General features: G+C 41.4%; 1 protein-coding gene across 3 annotated transcripts in view; it reads left to right on the top strand.

Moving 5' to 3' along the window:
• OGDH (oxoglutarate dehydrogenase) overlaps window positions 1-21,778 on the top strand; it is a 94,460-nt gene that overhangs the window by 42,499 nt on the left and 30,183 nt on the right. For 2 of the 3 annotated variants that reach the window (XM_040346036.1, XM_040346037.1), the window contains exons 5-11: window positions 15,774-15,889; window positions 15,996-16,150; window positions 16,673-16,819; window positions 18,114-18,204; window positions 18,759-18,938; window positions 19,023-19,151; window positions 21,561-21,740. In XM_040346036.1, the coding sequence (XP_040201970.1) occupies window positions 15,774-15,889; window positions 15,996-16,150; window positions 16,673-16,819; window positions 18,114-18,204; window positions 18,759-18,938; window positions 19,023-19,151; window positions 21,561-21,740 (998 nt within the window). Of the gene's footprint in view, window positions 1-9,481; window positions 9,527-15,773; window positions 15,890-15,995; window positions 16,151-16,672; window positions 16,820-18,113; window positions 18,205-18,758; window positions 18,939-19,022; window positions 19,152-21,560; window positions 21,741-21,778 lie in introns of all 3 variants that reach the window. The other variant, XM_040346035.1, reaches the window with a different exon arrangement.

Below are 21,778 nucleotides of genomic sequence, written 5' to 3'. Positions count from 1 at the left end.
TGCTTTTTTTCTCTCCTCTGAATGTAGAAAAAGATACATTGTATCTTAGGCCTCTTTCACGCGGAACGGTTCCATTATGATCCGCCCCGTGAATCTCCGCTTGCTCAGCGTGGATCGCTCCGTTAATCACCGCTGAGCCGCTGGATGACAGGGCGGTCCCCGAACACTGTGCAGGGACCGCCTTGTCAGATCTCTGCTCTCCCCTATGGGGGCATCAGATGAACACGGACCGTCTGTCTGTGTTCATCCGATCCGATTCGCAGATGGATGGAAAAATAGGGTTTTCCTCTGTCTGCAGAATTGGAGGATTGCGGATCCAGATGAGATCGGGTGTCAGAGGATGTTCATCCTCTGACACCCGCAATCTCATAGGGACCAATGTATGTCCCTTTTTTCATCCGTACACGGATGGATGAAAAAGCGGACATACGGTCCGGTCCGCCCGTGTGAAAGAGCCCTTTCTTTCTTGCTAGGGGAGAAAAATGTAAACTAACAAAAGTGTGTAAAAATAAATACATTTATTGAAAAGATAAAGAATAAATAGTTAGATCAGAGTTAGAGTGGGGGTCAGGGTCACTATATTTTAGGATTTTTTTTTTTAAGTATCTTTTTAAATTAGTGGCAGTGTGTTTTAGGTAGGCTGAAAAAGGCAAAATGTGCACTTTATTTTCTGGGCCCTACTACAGGTGCAAATAACATACAAACGTGGTATCACTGCAATCACCAGGAGCAGGAGAATTTATTTTGGTGGTAAGTTAGGGTGGCTTCAGACTGACCCGCTGCACTTTGGCTGCAGTGCAGTGCAGTGTACCAAGTGTTTTTGACTTGTACGTGCTAAAATAGGGATATATATATACACACACCTACAGCTACCTTATTATATCATATGTAGGCAATATACAGTAATTGTATATAAATTAATTAATAAAGATACTACCGGTCAGAGTCGTGCTATTAAACATAAAAAAAAAACACAGTTGGGTCGATTTACTTAAGGCAAATCCACATTGCGCTGCAAGTGCACGTGGAAGTGCAGTCGCTTTAGACCTGAGGGAAAGATCTGAAATGAGGGGAAGCTCTGCTGATTTTATCACCCAATCATGTACAAGCAAAAATGCTGTTTTTTTATTTTCCTTGCGCGTCTCCCTCAGATCTACAGGAACTGCACTTCCATGTGCACTTGTAGTGCAAAGTGGATTTGCCTTTAGTAAATAAGCCCCCATGTATCTCCAGTGAGAATCAGTGCTTAAAATATAGTCTACATTTAAATTGATAAAGTAAATAGCCAAATGTGCTTCCAGTCTATCCGATCCAGGTGCAATGCTCATTCATTTTCAGAAACGACCATAACGATCGGTAAAGGCAGATAAAGGTGTTAATCATCCATCATGCGGTTCAGGCTGTCGGCTTCGTGCTTTGTCAACCTCCTCAGGGTCACAAGCAGTACTCAAACATAAGCAAATCCATTCATAGCGCAGTATGTGTCATAAAAAAAAAAAACACTTTTAATTATAATAAGTAGTTGCACTCACATGTAAAAAGCTTTGGGTAAAGCGTGTAGAAATCAGAGTGGAGCCAGTGAAGTCACTTCTGGGCATCTCCCATTTAAATTTTTTCAATCCTTGTATTCTGCCGGCAGGGGAGTCTCCCCGCCGGCAGAACACAATAGCACTGCGGGAGTGATTAACCCATTAACACGGACTGCTTTGATTAAGGAATTTCTCATCGGGTTGCAAAATTGTGTTCAGGCATTTGGATTTATTTGCCCTCTGTCATGAAGGGGTTAATCACCAAAATGTACACACTGGTCTGCATGGACACGTCTATAACTATATTACACCAGTCCATTTAGGTAGGTGTGCTATGTTTAGTACATACCTAACATTTATGGAGGTAACTACTTTGACTTATCAACTATTAGTTTATGAAACATTAAATTATTTTGTCATAGTTTTTCAGGGCTTTTATTCCATTCCAGTGATATTTTCAGTCAGTGAAGACATCTTTTCAAACTTGACATAAATTTCTATATTCGAAAATCTCTAGAACTGGGATATATAAATGTGTCACCCATCCATTGGGCAGATATGAAACAAATGATTTTGATAATTCTTCTTCAGATTTTTGATGAATAGACATTTTTCAGATAAAATACAATATGTAAGGTGGCCTCATGATATGACATCTTTTTTTATCAGGTTTTTGAATGATTTTTATACATGTTTTTTTTTTCTTATTATTTACTTTGCAACTTTAGTAGCCAAGATCTCAAATGTGCTGTACACTGCTATATACATAAATAATTTGTGTACAGGTCGTATGTGCTTGAGCAGGATGCGAGTTTGCTTTTTTTTATTTTTTATCATTTGATTTTTAGAAAACAATTACATAAATAAAGCCTGTTATTTCACTTTAACCTGTACAGGCTGTTGGGGTTTCCTGTGTAAGCTGGAATTGTTCATATTTTGATGGTTGCCACACAATTATATATATATAAAAGGAGAGGAGGAAGTTACCCATCCTATTGTTTGATTGATATATAATATTAAATATATATATATATATATATATATATATATATACCGTATAAAATATTAAACAATAGGGTGGGTTACTTCCTCCTCTCCTTTTATTTATATATTATGTGGCAACCATCAAAATATGAACACTGTATATATGGTCTTCAAAAAGTTTCCTACCTTTTTTTATATTTAATAAAGTAAAAAAAGCGCAGAAACATTTTGAAGAACGCTTTGTATATACATATCTTTAACTCCTGCATTATCCTACAAATTTTAGCATTACTTTTGACATGGCAATGCTTTAGGAGTCTGTACAGAAATCTGTGATTGAACAAGATATAGGTAATCATTTTTCTGGCCTGCTTACAGGGTCATATAGGTCAGGAAGAGTGGAGTTTGGGCATCTGTTCACCCAGTATATTTCCTGCCTTTTTAGAAATGGAAAGCTGTTAGTTGGGCTATATGTGTAGATTGGACAGTAGCGGTTACTAGACTGCAAAGCTCACACTGCTCTCACGCCAAAACTGCTAACTTAGACTAGTGCACTGAGTAACCACCACTAACCGAATAATGGGCATGTTGAGGGTGTGTGCTGGAAACAGACCGGGTGCTTGATTGTCTGCTTTGGGAGTGGAGCATGTGGTGTGTGGGCATGAGGACCAATTTGTTTGTATTGATCTGTCTCAAGTTTGAATAATCTGTGATTTTACCTTCCGAAGTTTGCAGGATTTGGTAAGAGCACATTCAATGTTTACGTTTGATTTGTACCTTTTAGAAATCCCAGATTTTCAGTTGTAGTTGCACACATCTATAAAGATTTGATTTATTCTACCGGTATAATCATGTAAAATCGATTGTAGATGGGATTTCTTTTGACCAGGTAACTTGTTTGTTGCAAGGCTGCACGACTCCAGTTCTGGAGGCCACAATCAGTAGTTTTTAGGTGGGGGCAAAAATCTTGTTTTGTGCAGTAAATCTTAGGCTCACACTAGTCCGATGTGGAAACCCTGCGAATCCACCAGGGCTGTGGAGTCAGGGGAAATTTTGGGTACATGGAGTCGGAGGAAATTTTGGGTACCTGGAGTCAGAGTCGGAGTAAGCAAACAATGCACCAACTCCGACTCCTACTAAATTTAGATTGTCGGAATATTTAGGAGTCGAAACATTTATCTACCGACTCCATAGCCCTGGAATCCACTGTGGGTTCCCACATCGCACCCGACTCACACGGCAGTTCACACTGCCATATGCGAACTGCTGGGGAGTATCAATACTTTGTTAATGACACCTCCCCCATTTCGGCTCCGATTCTGGTGCGGACCAAAAAAAAGTTTTTTTTGGGAGTTAAGTCCGAATGTGGTGCGATTTCAGCCATACTATCTGTATCCCGTTATGGGTGTATGATTACTTCAGACAACTGGAAAGCTCTAGTTGGCAAGGTAAGAAGTGAGGGGGTAGTTTGTCTCCGTCTATAATCTGGCAATATTTTTCAGAGGAATGCAGAACAAAACCCAGCAAGTTGGCAGCCTTTTGTTTTCTATCACTCTGGGAATATTTATTATAAAATATTCTCCTATATATCATTCACAGTGTAACTACCTAGCAGAAATCATAAGTATACAATTTGAGGGTAGTTACCCCAGATGGGCTCTCGTGTTTTATGGGGTCCCTAGGAGATACATTTGTAAAACATTTTTTTTGGTAACCGCATATTATTATTTTATTTTTTTACTGACAATTTTAAAACCAAAGCTTGACTAACCAGCATAGTGAGATACCAACACGTTCCCTTATAGCAGAGGTAGGCAACCTGGGGCCCTCTGACTGTTGCAGAACTACAAGTCCCATCATGCCTCTGGGAGTGATTGTAACTACTAGCCCTTGCAATGCCTCTTGGGAAATGTAGTTCCACAACAGCTGGAGGTCCCCAGGTTGCCTACCCCTGCCTTATAGCCTATTTCTTTCATACACTGTAATTCGGTAATGCTGATACAAAAGCAGCACACTCTGGTCTATGGTTATTGTTTTGTCTGTGTAGCAAAAAAGATTCTTGTACGGCTAGGCATGAAACAGCGATAAGTTGTCCGCTAAAAAAAAAAAGGAAATGGATCTCTGTTCACTTGTTCTGTATGTTTATGAATAGACGGAATCTACGGTCAAAGAAGGTGTAGCAATTGGGGTTGCTGATTACCTGTTCTGTGTGAACCTTTTAATAATAAAAAAAAGATCTTGCTTTTTATGGGCAAAGTTATATATTTTACGCTCACATCTTTCGTCATTTTTGAAACAAATAAAGTCAGTGCACTCTGAACTGATATTAATATGTTTGGATTATTTGGGCGGGGCTTCCAATTAGGCTGACCGAGTCTGTGGCCACAACCAGGCTCAACAAAGTCGATTTTTTAGTTGACTTGTCAAAGGAGCCGGGTAGAGATATGCTGACCGAACAGTGATGGCATCCAATTGAGTACAGTTACTGTTCGGGTGTTCATCAGCTGTGGGTCCCTTTATGACAAAATTCCTTCAGAGATATAAGACGACATGGTCTCTAAAATAAACCTGCACAGTAGAGGGCTTCCTGCAAAGAAGATGAAGATGTGCAAGATTGCGGGTTTTCTGCTGCACATAGTAGTTTTCCCATAATCCCCTATACCTGGCTCAGTCCATTTCTTCTTTATTAGGGAGCCCTGTGTTCTACAGTATTTATGACCATAGTTTTACAACTGGCTTAAAGGATAAGTTCACCTTCAGGAACATGTTACATGTCCCATCTGTTTTTAGGGTGGAGCATGTAAAATGTTCCTGCAGCCGCTCGATGCTCTGCTGCCTCTGTGTGACCGCAGTACTGGGAGAAGTTCCCTGTATCAACGGTCACTTTTTGAAAAGTGGCTTCCAGAGTTCTGTGAACAAATGAACTACAAGTACTGACATCCTTTGCGGCCGTCGGCTTGTAGTTCTCAATGAACTATCGTGGAGCTGTTGAGAGCTCTGTGGAGTTCATTGGTTCTTCCTGTCATGTACGATGTACGGGGCAGACAGATTACATTGACAGTACGCAGGAGTCCTGCATGACGATCTTTTGATCGCTGATTCAATGCATTCCAGAAACTGAGTTGGGCTGAGCTGTGTTCAACCTTTCACAGGAAGTCTTGTATTCAGTAAATTAATACAAAGCTTCCTCTGATTGACTGGGACAGGCAGATGGTGTCTTGATCTCTGACTCAGCCAATCAGAGGAAGCTTTGTATTAGGAAAATCCCACTGTTGAAAGACAGCCTGTAGTCTCTATGTGACTGAGGTTACATACAGTTTGTTCACACGATTCACTGTATGGCAACGTGTGCAAAATGGTACATTTTTTCAAACAACACAAGAACACACTGCCCTCTGCCAACGCACATGAGTGCCATTAATTGTTATTTGGACTGTCACGCATCTGGGAAACGTGCAGGTGTTCCCGGCCCCTAAGGCATGGTAAGGCAGTACCATGCGGTATGGTATCCTAAACGTGCAAAAAACACTCGCTTGGACGCACCTTTATGGTTCAAACCAGCCCTAAGTGAAGGGAATAATTAATTTGGACACGCTTGGTCCAAACAAACTCATTAAACTTCACTAAAAGCTGGAGATACTTTTTCACAGCATTTTAAGAATGTCCCATACTGGGTTTATTGTACATTATACATCATCTGCTTCAAATGACTTGGTTAACTTTTGTGTTTAAAAAAAAAAAAAGGGCTTGCTAGACAAGATGGTGAGCTTTATCAAACTAATGCTATGCAGCTTCTATACCAATATTCAGTTAGGTTAGTTTTGGCTGGTTGCATTATTTACCTGTTTGACAAATCACTGTAGGGGACAGTACTATATAGGAGGTGAGTATTACAGCTGCTAGGGGACTATTAAATTTTTTTTTTTATATATATATAAAATGCAGATAGGTATACTTTAAATGACAAGGTTGGCATGCTGCCACAACCCTGTTGGGAGAGGATATGGTTTTTATGGTAAATAGCAAATCTGTGTAATCTTGGCAAAAGTCAAGAAATTCCCAGTTTTGTGGGCTACACAACTTTTAAAAATGTAAACTTGGGCAGAAGTGCCTTTTAAACAGTAATTTACAAACTTGATATCGTTAGGTTTATCACTACACTGCATAATATTTATTACTGGCCTAGTTCCCTTGTGCTTTGAAAAGGCTAATGTACAAGGTTTGTGAAGTTGTGAAGGATTCTGTCTTTGCCTCTGTGAAAGAACATGGACTCATCCAGTGTCCATTCTGAACATCATTGGACACTGTAGGTACTTCAAAAGCCTGTAAATGCATACCAAAACAAGGTTGTTAAAGACAAAGGGGCAGATCCACAAAGGAAGTACGCTGGCGCATCTACTGATACGCCGGCGTACTTTCAAATTTCCTGCGTCGTATCAAATTTCCCGCGTCGTATCTTTGGTTTGAATCCTCAAACCAAGATACGACGGCATCTGGGTTAGATCCGACAGGCGCATGGCTTCGTACGCCTTCGGATCTTAGATGCAATACTTCGGCATCCGCTGGGTGGAGTTCTTGTTTTTTATTTTCTAAATAGGTTCCTGTAAGCTAGTGCATTGTTGGTTCACTTACCTTTTCCTTCAATTTCCCTTCTAAATGTTTTTATTCTACGTCTGAATTTCTCACTTCCTGTTCCTCCTCAGTAATGTGTTCAGTAAGCTGTTCTAAATTACTTTCCACCGCTCGGATGATAGTGAGTGAGAAACTTATATAGTGCAACACATGCGAACTGAATCGCCTCTGGGCGCTTAGAGATGAGTTTTGATTTTTCTTCTGAAGGCCAAGTAGTTCACCTCCAATCGGATGCTGGTTGGAAGAGCGTTCCATAGTCTGGGTCCTTGGACTGCAAATCTTCGTTCTCCTTTGGACTTGTATCTGGCGTTGGGTATCTGGAGTAGATTTTGGTTTGTGGATCGCAGAACGCGATTGGGGTTGTGAGCTTTTAGTTTTTCGCATAGATATTGGGGGGCATTTCCTTGAACGCACTTATGCGTTAGACAGAGTGCCTTGAAAGTAATTCTGTCTTTTACTGGCAACCAATGAAGGGATCTCAGTGAAGGTGAGATTGATTCCCATGGTTTTTTCCCAGTCACAAGTCGAGCGGCCGTATTTTGAACGACTTGCAGACGAGTGATTTGGTATTTAGGGAGTCTGAGATAGAGGGCATTTGCGTAGTCGAGTCTGGAATTGATAATTGTTCCCACCACGACTGCTATGTCTTCTTTTGGGATAAAGCTTGGTGGAAAGCTTACTGAGGAGAAACAGGAAATGAGAAATTCAAACAAAGAAAAAAAACATTTAGAAGGGAAATGGAAGGAAAAGGTTAGTGAACCAACAATGCACTAGCTTAAAGGAACCAATTTAGAAAATAAAAGATCAACCTTTACAACCACCATTTAAGTGTCCACCTGTATATAAATCCCATATATAGTGTTTTTTACCTGTAGTACTGTTCATCCTAATGGAAAATTAGCTTGTCGGATACTGCAGTAATCAGGACTTTCTAAAAGCACAATTTAATAATGCAAAACATTATAAAATGCACATTTTGGGGAAAAAATGCACAGGAGTTTTAGGGAAGTGAAATGTGGAATGGACCTTAGAATATCTCATCAGGATTGCTAAGGCCCATTCACAGCAGCCTGGTCTTCAGTGGTGCTTTTCAGCACAGCACAAATGTGCATTGGGGCCCTAAGTGTGCTCATCTGAAGCTATAGTGCCGCTGTCTCTCTGACCAGGCGGGGGAGGTTGACGCTCTGTTTTAGTTTCCATGATCGCAAACAGAATTCTGCAGTGTTTCAGCCATTAAAAATGCACCGTCGTAGGAGCAGGTGAGCACTCTTTAGCATTCCTATTGCTGGGATAAATGACAGGATTGCCTATGTGATATCCCTTATGCCCCATACAGACGGTCGTTTTTTGTGATGAAAAAAAATGACGTTTTTGAAAACGTCATTTAAAATGATAGTGTGTGGGGAAAATGTCGTTTAATGTCTTCAGAAAAACGACCAAAAAAAAATTCGAACATGCTCGAATTTTTTGTGTCGTTTTTCAAAATGTCATTTTTTGTGTCAATGAAAATGATAGTGTGTGGGCAAAACGACGTTTTTGAACCCGCACATGCCCAGAAGCAAGTTTTGAGACGGGAGGTAAAACTACCATTCATAATGGAGTAAGCACATTCATCACGCTTTAACAGACAAAAAAGCACGAATCATCTTTTACTAACAAGTAACCAGCTAAAAGCAGCCTCAAGGCGAATAGAACTTCCCCTTTAGAGTGCCGTCACTTTGTTCATCATTTTTCAAAATGATGGTGTGTATGCTACATCGTTTTTGAAAATGAAGTTTCAAAAATGTCGTTTTTTTTCATCACTTCAAACGTCATTTTTTTTTCATCACAAAAAACGACCGTCTGTATGGGGCATTACAGTTTGAAAATCGTCATACACTTGGATGTGTTTTTAGCACTTTAGTTTGGACATTCTAATGTGGAAGTATTTTTTTCTTATAGTGTGCTTGTGTCCAATTTGTTTCCTTCTGCTCTGCCTCTATATCAATATGTGTTGTGTGAGTGCTCATTTTTTGTTTGTTTTTTCATGAGCCTGTGAGGTAGAAATCCAAACACATAGTGTACTGCAGAACTATGCGTTTCAGAGGTGATTTCAATGCAGTGTGCATATTGCAGGAGGGATCATGTGGCTGCTTGCAAGAAGCTATTATGTGCTTGAGTGCTTTTTCTTCCCTCCAGATTATGTTGCAGAGATGGTTTGCAGCTTGTATGACCCCCTGTTTTTGCTGTTCAAATTTAATATTTAAAGATTCCTCTCTGTTTTCCCTATGCTGCGCCCTTCTTCCTTTTTAACCTTAACCCTGTTGTGCTGCGTCCCCTACTCCCACCCTACACAGACCTACCAGCATTCCTGGATCGGCTTCGAGTGCTCACTGTGGGAGGTATGGAAAATGTCCTTCTTAACTGCCCTCCCTGCCTTTCCTTCCCTTCCCTTCAACCCTGTCTACCCCAGGCACATGTCATCAATGTTTAGTTCCCTTCAGTTAGAATGGGTGTAAGTGTTCTGTGATTGAACCAGTAGGTGTGAAAATATATATAAAAAGAAAACAACTGGCCTATGCTGGATGTGCTGCTTCCAAGTCTATTGAAGGTGTACTTGACGACCAACATTTGCCCCTCGACTAGTGAATGGTACAAAAGTAATTTACAGTACTGTGCAAAAGTCTTATGCAGGTGTGAAAAAATGCTGTAAATTATTAATGCGTTCAGAAATAGAAGTGCTAATAGTTATTTTTATCAGTTAACAAAATGGAAAATAAATAGAAGAGAAAATCAAATACATATTTGGTGTGACCAGCCTTTGTCTCGAAAACAGCGTCAACTCCTCTAGATACACTTGTATACAGTTTTTGAAGGAACTTGTCAGGTAGGTTGTTCCAATCTTGGAGAACTAATCACAGATCTTCTGTGGATGTAGGCTGCCTGAAATTCTTCTGTCTCTTCATGTAATCCCAGAGCTGAGATCAGGGCTCTGTGGGGGCCAAACTATTACTTTCAGGACTCCTTGTTCTTTATGCTATAGTTCTTAATGACATTGGCTGTATGTTTAGGGTCATTGTCCTGCTTCAGAATAAATTTGGGACCAATCACACACCCCTCTGATGGTATGGCATGATAGATAAGTATCTGCTTATATTTATCAGCATTGAGGACACCATTGATCCTGACCAAATCTCCAGAATGCAGCCCAAGACTTGCAAGGAACTTCCACCATGCTTCACTGTTGCCTGCAGACACTCCATTATTGTACCGCTCTCCAGGTCTTTGGGAACAAACTGCCTCCTGCTACAGCCAAACTTTTCAAATTTTGACTCATTAGTCCAGAGCACCTGCTGCCATTTTTCTGCACCTCAGTTCCTATGTTTTCATGTATAGGATGCTAAAACATAGGAACTGGGGTGTAGAAAAAATGCTGAAATGAATGGTTTGGTAGCAGGGTCTCATTAATTAACTTACCTGTCCAGCGCGCCCGCGATGTCAGCAGACGAGGCTGAGCAATCGCTCGGTCCACGGCTGCTTCCGTCGCCATCCTCGTTGAGGGAATCGGGCAGTGAAGCCTTGCGGCTTCACTGCCCGATTCCCTACTGCGCATGCGCGAGGATCGCGGCATGCTGTCACTGGTCCCCGCTCTCTTCTGGGAACAGTGTTTCCTAGAAGACAGTGGGGGGGGGGGGGGTGACGTCACGCGAGGTTGGACTCCCGCGGGAGTCAGAACCCGGAAGTGGCGCAAATACCCGTCTCAGACAGGTATCTGCACCCCCCTCCCCCTGAAAGAATTTCAGTCAAAATCTACTTTTAATAATGCCAACACCTATTTTGACTTATCTGTATAAGAAAGACCTGTATACTTTTTTTTTTTTTACCCTGCCCTGGGCCGGTCACGTGATCCGACTCCCCTGTGTCAATCAGCTGCTGCTTTCGGGGTTGAGCAGGGATCACCGACAATGGATGGTCCTAGGGGCCTATGAGTTTTGTCTCCGCTCCCAGGCATTACTAGCTGCTGTCAAGCGCTCTCTCCTTTCCCCTGTAGCAGGCACTGGCTGACACAGGGGAGAGCATGAGACTGGACTGAAGCAGGCTGAAAATAGGTAAGTATACAGATCAGGTTAATCAGAATAGGTGTTAGGAGGGGAAGGGAGCATTTTTTTTATTAGGATTTCAGGTAACAATAAAGTAGTTAATTTGAGTACAAAAATGATCAGTCATCATAGTCAATATATAAGAAAATGGCGACCGAAACATGTCGGGATGATTTTTAGGAGATGTTAAAGTGGAATTCCAGGCAAACTTTAACCAATGATAACTGCTTTCCTGTAGCCTATGACCAGCCTTATATGCACACAGAGTGTATTTGAAATAAATCCATGTGAGAAATCTTCCCATGACCAAGCTTTGGTTGTTTAATAGGTTCACTGTACAAGTTTCCATGTACACAGGCATGAAGATCTCGTCATGCATTATACCTGTCTAATGTTGACAGCTAGCCATAGTGCAGCTCTGCGGTGCAAAGTTGTCAAGATGGATGTACCAGACTACTTGACACTCATGTATGTGGAGCCTACCAGTTGACGACTTCAGATGGTTCTCGTGTTTCTCTCATTTGCAGCTTGTTATCCTCCAAAGCTATCCATTGGTATAAGACAGTGGTTTAAAAAAAAAGCAGTGTCAGACGCCTCAGAATAATCTCATGCTAACTAATTGAATATTAATATAAATATTTAAGTGTGTATCTGCAGGGTTTCTTTGACACTTCTGTCTTTCCATCTAAACATAACAGATAGTTACTGCCTTATAAATGATATTTGTCGCAGTCTAGATAAGGAGTAGCGCAGCCTTAATTACAGCTCTTATTCATACATTTATTGCACAGTTGTTGGCATTCTGCACTTAACATATTTCAAAGGTTGCAGTTGTGATGTGTTATCCTTACACAGTTTTTCATATGGTGGTGCTAAAGTTTTACATAGAAGAGAGGTGTGCACAATATATGAACATATTAATGATTTAGCTTAGCATATGATGCTATAGATCAAGGGGTCTGCAATCTTTCTATACAAAGGGACAGTTTTTTGTACTTCAGGCTTTAGAGGGGCTGGACTGTGACCAGCAGGAATGGTCATTTCCCTGGCACCAGTGGGAGTAAACATTTTCACATTCGGTATTCGGGGAAGGAACACTGCCCCATTGTTGGTATCATTGGAAGGAATAATGCCCCATTGTCGGTGTCAGTAGGAGAAATGGTGCAACATTGTTGATGTCAGTTGGCAGAATAGTGTCTCGTATTAGTGCATTAAGGGCCGCATCTGGTCCCTGGGCTACAGTTTGAAGACCACTGCTATAGATGAACTCTAATCTAATACTAAGTGTAACTTGTACAGAATAACTGATACACATGAAAGATTTGCTGCATATCATCAAATGGGGTTCCTTTCTGTGCTGTATGGTGTAATGCTGACCTATACTGTACTGTATGGCACCATATATGAAATAAGGTGTCATGCATGGTTTAGAATGTAAATGAACACACATACAGTTAGGGCTCTTTCACACAGGCGGACCGTATGTCCGCTTTTTCATCCATCCATGTACGGATGAAAAAGGGACATACATTGGCCCCTATGAGATTGCGGGTGTCATCGGATGATCCGCTGACACCCAATCTTACCCCTTTCCGCAATCCTCCGATTCTGCAGGCGGAGGAAAACCCTATTTTTCCATCCGTCATCCGATGCAGGGTACCATGACATCTGGTACAGGCAAATGCACTGCATTTGCAATCTGCATTTGGCGTGTCATTAGAAAAACATTGACAGCAGCCTATGTTACTCAATGAAGGAGCAGTGGTTATACAGACATCCAAGTTTTGATAGGCGCCGACAGACAAGTGTACGGCCCCGAATGCACACTGTCTGCATTCAGGGCTGTGCACCTGCATACATGTCCATATCCATACAGCTGCTTCACTTCCATTGACTAATATAGACTGACTGCTCTGGAAGCATAAACAAAAAGCTCTTGCATGCTGTATGGGCCTCTACACCTATGTTAATTAATCCCTATTAAAGCCTTTAAATACAAAAATGTGTACGCTCGGCATGTTTGTAGTTTGCATAGTGACTTTGATTTCTTTGCAACAGTAAAAATCTACTTTGCATTCATTTTATGTAGCGTGCAAACTTGTGGTCACGAATTTCTATACTCCATGCTGTAGTAATTGAAAGAGGTTTAGGCAAGAGAGGAAAAATGTTCTGTCAGGTATGGCTGGCTAAAACACTCTTAATCAGTGATTAATCGTCTCTCCAGTGCTGCTGCAAATTAATTGCTCGAAGTTCATGTAAGCAGACTAATTTGAAGTGATAAGGGACGGATGAGATGTTCACGCATCCCATTGATTAAAACTCTCTGGTGTAAGCAGTGTTATTGGAAACAATCTTACAGAACAAGACATCACTGTGGTGATTAAACCAGCCCTTGCAGCAGCCTAAAGCCTCATACACACAATCAGATTATCCGACAGGAAATGTGTGATGACAGGCTGTTGTCGTCACCATAACACAACATTAGCATAAGTTGCCCAAAGGGTGGCGCTAAAGAGCTGAAAAACCACGTAGTTCCTTGTTTGTTGGCCGACAATTGTGTGCCATTTTTAATACAAGACAAATTCCTTCAGAAAAAAGTCCTACGTTTTGTCCGTGGAAAATCCAATCGTGTGTACCAGGCTTAAACGAACACATGGGCTAAGGCGTTGGCTTGTATCTTTGAAGAAACCAGCTGGAATGACAAGCTGCTGGCCAGCACACCTAAATTAAAGACTTTTTTTACAGTGGCGGGAACAGTCTATACCGATGGCAATTGTCTTTTGATATCTTTGCATATACACCAGAAGAGGTGTTTTCTTCAGAGGAACACTAAAGTAGAGCAGAGATTCTAAATGGTGGTCAACGTGTGACCATGATCTGACCAACCGTTTTTTCTATCTGTTCTTGTTATCCCATCTAACGGTACCTGTGCATAGATGCTGTTGTAAGCTCTCTCTCCTGTGACAGCTGGCAAGCAATCCCTAGATAGCAGCTGTGAAAAAACTCAGACCTGAAAATCAGGTTTTTGAAATTAAAATCCAATTTTGCAGTCATTCACATGCACAATGTGTCATGCACCAAAGGAGCCTTGCATACAGTGAAAAGCAAAATATAGTGCAACAAATGGTGAGTGCTATATTCCAAGCAACAGGGGCGAACTGTTAAGCTGGGTACACACAGATCACAATGGTCTGGTTTAGCAAGAACCATACAAATTTTGATAAGTGTGTTGCCCTCTCTGCCATACCTGTTGCGAATTTCCAGGGGAAGCCGTCCCTGCTGGGAGAAGACAGTGATTTTTGTTAGCGGCTGTAACAGCCACTAGCGATAATCCCAAGTAATATCCATCATGTTCCCAGTTTGATCAGTCGATCAGTTTATTCAGCCTGCCCATACACGGTTTAAATCTCAGCCAGTTCCTGCTAAAACCAGCCGAAAATTCGAACCATATATGGTCGGCATTCCTCAGCTTAGATCTATTGATTATGTAAGCAAGTAGAAATTAAACATCAGTATTACAACTAAAATGTAAAATGTATTAGGATGTGGAATTAAGCAATTATGTCACCGTTTAACCTGTAAATCTAAAATTCAGGCAGATGTTTGTGGAATAGCATTAAAGCAATTTACAGATAAAGATATGCAGTAATTTCGGCAAAGATATTTGAGCTCAAACTGAATTGTGAGCTGATTTGTTTCACATACGTAGCTAATTGCATCTGAGAGCATTACGGCACTTGGGGTTATGCACTTCCATGTGGGTGCATAGGCTGTAGCTTCCAGAAGCCATCATTAATGGGTGTAATATTGGTGTATCTAGAGTCTCGGCTGGCTACTCTCTTATCTTATGCAAGACAACTACACACTCAAAACCCAAACTGACACAGTAGACATTGAAGTAAAAATTCACAGTAAAAATAGCTTCAGCGTGTATTGGATACCAGTTGCAGCACTTTAAGTGCCATGGCTTTCTGGCTTCTGGGATTTGTCCAACCTTCTTTTCAAAGTCGCTTATTGCTCATGTTCATCGTTTTTAATGTTAAGGTTTTGTGTGTGTGTATGAGTGGTACTTTATTTATCATATATCGAGTTATTTGTACTGATGTGGGTCCTATTATAATTGATAAACTGTTGTACTGAGGAAAAAATTTATTTTCAGGTCAGTTGTAGACTAATGCCTTTCTTCTACCCCGCTCCACTACCTGCCATTCTGCTTGTATCCCCATCTGCTTCCCATTCTTTTACTCTCCTCTGCACCAAATCTTACAAATTCTCAATGTTTCATGTGACAAAATGATGTTAATCATTTAATAATAACCCTGCTTCAATTACACCATGATGACTTTGTGCTGTGTCCATTTTCTGTGTCCTGTTATGTGCTGGTCATATCACTGTCCTTTGCTCCTGTCCTGTCACCTTTCCCTCCTTCGTATTGAATATGCCACGTGGTTGTTAACACCATTGAACCCTCTGCATGACTGGCTGCATTGTGTTGCTCCTCCTGTAACGCTTCCTCCATCTGTCTGTCTTTTGATCGCTGCCCCCATAGGGTTTTATGGGCTGGAGGAATCGGACCTAGACAAAGTCTTCCATCTACCAACCACTACTTTCATTGGAGGCAATGAGACGGCACTGCCCCTCCGAGAAATCATCAAGAGGCTGGAGGTAAGGAGAGAAACTCAAACTGAGTTTATGCATCTGAATATTTACTGTCTTGTCGAACTGAAAAATCTGTATACCTTTTCTGGTCTGATCTACCTTGTTTCTGCAGACTTCCTATTGTCAGCACATAGGAGTAGAGTTCATGTTTATCAATGATTTGGAACAATGTCAATGGATCCGTGAAAAGTTTGAGACCCCAGGAATCATGCAGTTCACCAGTGAGGAGAAACGTACAATGCTAGCCAGGCTGGTTAGATCTACTAGGTATGTTGGTCAGTTTTAAAGTGGACATTAATCCTAAATACACACCTATTTTCCCCTTTCTCCCACCCAACCCAAAAGCCAGGTGCATCAATGCATGCACCTGAAGTTCCTTTTTGTAGAGCAAGTCCAAATCCAAAATGGTGATGTTTGCTTCCTCATCAAGAGAGGAAGAATTTGGTTGTAACGATGGGGTCCTTATTGATGCCCAGAAATGTTGAGTGATTTCCTCAGTATTGTTGTTGCACTTTTGGAGAGTTTAACATTTAGGGTGCTGAAATTCAGTGACATGCACGCATGTAGATAATTCTCAGTGGAAATATATGCAGGTTAGTGACAGGACTTAGACAGGAGATGACAGCTTTTCGATCTGCCATTTTTAGGATGGATTGGACAGCTGTGTGAGGTGTCAAATACATGTGTATAACATAGAAATCATAATAAGGGGGCCCCATGAGCACCTTTTCCTACCTGGTTTCCAGCTAAATCTGTGGCCTCTCATAAATTCCATTGATTTTGTTACAGATTTGAAGAGTTCCTTCATCGTAAGTGGTCTTCTGAGAAACGTTTTGGATTGGAGGGTTGCGAAGTGCTGATTCCTGCTTTGAAGACCATCATCGATAAGTCCAGTCTGAATGGCGTTGAATATGTCATCATGGGAATGCCACACAGGTATGTGGGAAGGGTGTTTTTTTGAGTTCTAAATGTTCAACATTGACTGACTGTATTTGTTAATGCCATCTGTCCTCTCAAAATGTGTATATACCTAATACTACCATTACAAGTGTTATAGGCTTGTACCTTTTTTTTTAATTGATTTAACACTGGCAAACTTTTTGAAGACATGCCTCCTGGGTTCCTTCCCTATAACCCTACCCCACTCCGCAAGTCCTCAGCTAGCATGCTAAGGAGATGCACCAAACTGGCTCAGAAGAACCTGGGACACAGCCATACTTCGGCTACTCGCAGACGACCCTTGGCCTCTCCCCAACTGGCTTGACCTACTGTTTCAGGGCCCTCTGTTTCATCCGGTTTCTCAGTCACTAGCTTTAAAATTGTTTTTTTTTTTCCTCTTAATGCATTCTATGCATTAAGAGAAAAAACCTTCAGCACCCCTAATACTTACCTGAGCCCCATCTGACTCAGCAATGTTGCACGAGAGACTCGGCTGCCTGGGACTCTCTTGCCTCATTGGCTGAGGCAGCAGTGAAGTGCCATTGGCTTCCGCTGCTGTCAGTCAAAGTTAGTAAACCAATGAGGAAAGAGAGGGGGTCGGGCCGCGGCTCCATGTCTGAATAGACCCAGGGAGCTACAGCTCAGCTCAGGTGCACCCTTTGCAAGCTGCTTGCTGTGGGGGCACTCAACAGGAGGGAAGGGCCAGGAGCATCGAAGCGAGACCCGAGAAGAGAAGGATCCAGGCTGTTCTGTGCAAAACCACTGCACAGAGCAGGTAAGTATAATGTTTGTTAATTTTAACAAAAATAAATAAAAAACACAGACTTTAGTATCACTTTAACACCATGGCTTTGAATACTTAGCCTGTGTCCTGTATTGTACAATGAAGGAGAGGAGTTTTGACTTGCCTGTAATTCCATATCTTGGAGTACAGGGCAGGACATAGGCCACCCTCCCTTCTACTCCTGGGTTACTCTGCATTGCTTGCTACAAAACTGAGAACTCAGAGTAAGAGTTATAAGGAATCCTCAAAAGGTTTTCCAGTGTCCAATCACCTGAAGGTACGAGCCAATAACACAGGAGCTTTGAATGCTCAGCCTGTACTGTACTCCAATCTATAGAATTTGGAGTTAAGTCAAAATTCCTTTTTTTCACAATAGCGGTCCTTAAGATGAAAGACCTAAATTGATTCTGTTTTTCACCCTTCTCGATTTTCTTTTCTCTATAGAATGAATGTGAAGATCTATATTTGTGTATAATGCAGTATAATAACATATTCTATCTCTCACAGAGGTCGTCTTAATGTATTGGCCAATGTGATCAGGAAGGAGCTGGAACAGATTTTCTGTCAGTTTGACTCCAAACTTGAAGCCGCAGATGAGGTATGTATTGCTGATTTATTTTTTTCTGCTTTTAAGAGAACCTATTTGTCATTTTGAAAAGTAAAATTACTACTTTAATGCAGACACCAGTGGATGCCTTCCTTTACCTTTGTTACACAATTAAGGCTCTTCCGTGCTCCTTTAATTAAGTTTTACTTTGTTACTGAGGTCTGACATCTGGAAATAAGTCAGGTAGTTGCCATTCACTTGTCCAATGATATTTTCCTTACTGGCCACTGATGCATCCTTATTGGACATGGGTGGTTGAGCAAGACTTAGCCCAGAAGTTAGGCAAGTCAGACACAAGTAACACAGTAAATTGCGTGGTGCACAGAGGAAGTTTTCTGGCTAGGGAAGTCGGTCATCAGTAGAAAAAGTTAATTGCATGGCACATAAAGGATTGATGTTTTTGAAGGATGTTCTGTTCATAGGGGGGGAAAAAATGTGATAGTTGATGGATTAAGTGATTATCCAAGTGAGGATTGTGAAAAAAATGTTGTTTCCTGGAATATTGGAGTAACAAGGTTCACCTTACTCTTTTCCATTATGTGTAGGGTTCTGGAGATGTGAAGTACCACTTGGGAATGTACCACAGGCGGATAAACAGAGTAACTGACCGAAACATCACAATGTCTTTGGTAGCTAATCCTTCCCATCTTGAAGCAGCAGACCCTGTTGTCCAGGGCAAAACCAAAGCTGAGCAGTTCTACTGTGGAGACACAGAGGGGAAAAAGGTGAGCAATGACCAGATACAATGAGGAGCGTTGATCTTCTAATAGACGTTTTGCTTACTTGTTTCCTTTTTTTTACGAATACAGGTTATGTCTCTACTGATACATGGTGATGCTGCTTTTGCAGGACAAGGAATTGTATATGAGACCTTCCACTTGAGTGACCTTCCATCTCACACAACACATGGCACTGTTCATGTGGTAGTCAACAACCAGGTGTGTATCTTTAGGTTTCTTATAAACTGTTAACCATGGGTTATACAGTATGTTTACCTTTTTGAGTAAAATTGACTATGTAGTCAAGGGCCACCAATACACTGCTTAGTTTAGATGCCATACCTGTAGGCCATGAGCTCCATCCACAAAGCCTGTCCAAAGAGCTCCCATTGTAAGACCCTAGCTTATTCTAGCTAGGACGCACCATACACTGGGTGCTAGTGCCCAACACCCCACTCTCCCTCTCAGAACACTATGTGGATGTACTTGTTTTATTTGGATATATTCTTGGGAGTATGACCTTTTTCATCTGAAGTGTATGTAATGCTGCGTACACACGGTCTGAATTTCCGACAAGAAAAGTTTGATGTGAGCTTTTTAGTTGGAAATTCCCACCATGTGTAGGCTCCATCTGACTTTTTCTGTTGGATCTTCCAACAACAAAAATTTGAGAGCTGGTTCTCATTTTTCCTATGGGAAAAGTTCTATATGCAATTCCGACGTGAAAAAAAAAACATGCATGCTCGAAATCAAGTTGACGCATATTGGTGAGTGTATGTCCATATAAGCGATAGTGGGCTGCATTTGGTGCTTTATTTATTATTCACATCTGTTGTGTTTGGATTTTTATTTTGGACTAGATATTCTTGTAATTCACAACTTTGGATATCTATATCTTCTGAGCAGGGCCCTCTTAATCCTCTTGTATTTTTTTGTATTATAACGGTTTTGTCTCCCTTTCTATATTGTAAAGCGCTGCGTAAACTGTTAGCGCTATATATACACACACACATGAGTGTTTATTATTTTTCACATTTGCGTATTAGAAACGTATTGTGTTTTGAAATACAGCAAGTAAAATAAGTATTGAAAGCGTCACCATTTTTCTAGGAAAATATATTTCTAAAGGTGCTGTTGACATGAAATGTTCACCACATGTTGGTAACAATTCATAGGTTCTGTGGGCCATTTCTATAAAAGGCTGATCTTTAGTTCTTTCCATAGATTTTCTATTGGATTCAAGTCAGGTGATTGGCTGGGCCATTGTAACACCTTTATTTTCTTTTTTTTTTTAAAACATTTTAGCGTTTTCCTTGGCTTTGTGTTTGGGATCATTGTCTTGCTGAAATGTCCACCCTCATTTCATCTTCATCATCCTGGTAGATGGCAGCAGATCTTTATCAGAATGTCTTGGTACATTTTAGGCTTGTCCCGATACCGATACTAGTATCGGTATCGGGACCGATACCAAGCATTTGCCCGAGTACTTGTACTTGGGCAAATGCTCCCGATGCTTCCCTCGATACATGTACTGTCAGCGGTGATCAGTGCATGGTGAAGTTACAAGTTCCTCTTCTCTCTCCCCCTTCCCCCCCGCGTGCGGCTTTCAGCTGCTTTAAAATCAGCGGTAATCGGTGCTTGTAACTCCCCCACACACGATCACCGCTGACTGTCCCGTGTCCTCCTCCAGCCCCCCTCCGTTTAGCTGCAGTGTCCCTCCCTTCGTGTCCCCCGCCGTGTTTCTCTCTCCCTCTGTGTATTTCTCCGTCACTGTATCCCGCCGTGTATTCCTCCGTGTATTCCTGCCGTGTATTCCCGCTGTGTATCCGCCGTGTTTCTCTCTCCTTCCGTGCTCCTCCTCCACCCCCTGGAACTGTCAGGATGGAGAGTGGGGTAGGAGCCGGTAAATCCGGCTCCTTACTGCTCCGAATGGACAAAGTCAGTGATCACTGACTCTGTCCATTCACATAACTGAAACATCGTAACTTGTGTTTACAATGTTTCAGTTTATGAATGAAGAGAACACAGCGTCTTCTCTGCATTCATTTTCAGCGCAGCTGAGACTGCTGAGAAAGGGACTGGGGAATCTGTGTCCTTAGTCCCTTTCTCTGTCTCAAAGGGGAGATGTCAGAGTCTGTTAAGACCCCTGATATCTCACCAAAGCCCCCCAACAGGGCTGAAAAAAAATATATATATATTATTGTAGAAAATAATAAAAAAAAAAAACACACTGACACGGTCCAAGGTTAAGAAACTTACCATGCTAGGACAGATGACTTCAGAAACTTACCATGCTAGGACAGATGACTTCAGAAACTTACCATGCTAGGACAGATTACTTCAGAAATTTACCGTGCTAGGACAGATTAGAACATAAAAGAATGGGGATTGGCAGGATCACAGCTCATAAAGACAATAGGCTAAATTATCAAAAGTACATGTAAACCTAGACATGTGGGATATCGTATTTTGTGCTAACTTACACTTACACTTAAACTTCCAGTCATCTTTTGTGTTGCTGGCCACAATTTTAAGTTATCACGCATGTCCTGTTTATATTCAGTTATGTCATGTTATATGCAGTTGTACTATTCCATCCCTAACTTCATAATATACATATGTTTTCAGATTGGTTTCACAACTGATCCTCGAATGGCACGCTCCTCTCCATACCCTACCGATGTTGCTAGGGTGGTCAATGCTCCTATTTTCCATGTCAACGCAGATGATCCAGAGGCTGTTGTGTATGTGTGTAACGTGGCTGCAGAGTGGAGGGCTACCTTTCACAAGGATGTGGTTGTGGACTTGGTATGTATAGATCTTCCATGCATCTGCAATGGTCTAAG

The sequence above is a fragment of the Rana temporaria genome, chromosome 3, assembly GCF_905171775.1.
Source record: "Rana temporaria chromosome 3, aRanTem1.1, whole genome shotgun sequence".
NCBI lineage: Eukaryota > Metazoa > Chordata > Amphibia > Anura > Ranidae > Rana > Rana temporaria.
Note: the sequence above shows the minus strand (reverse complement) of the source record. Positions and strands in the feature narration are given on the sequence as shown.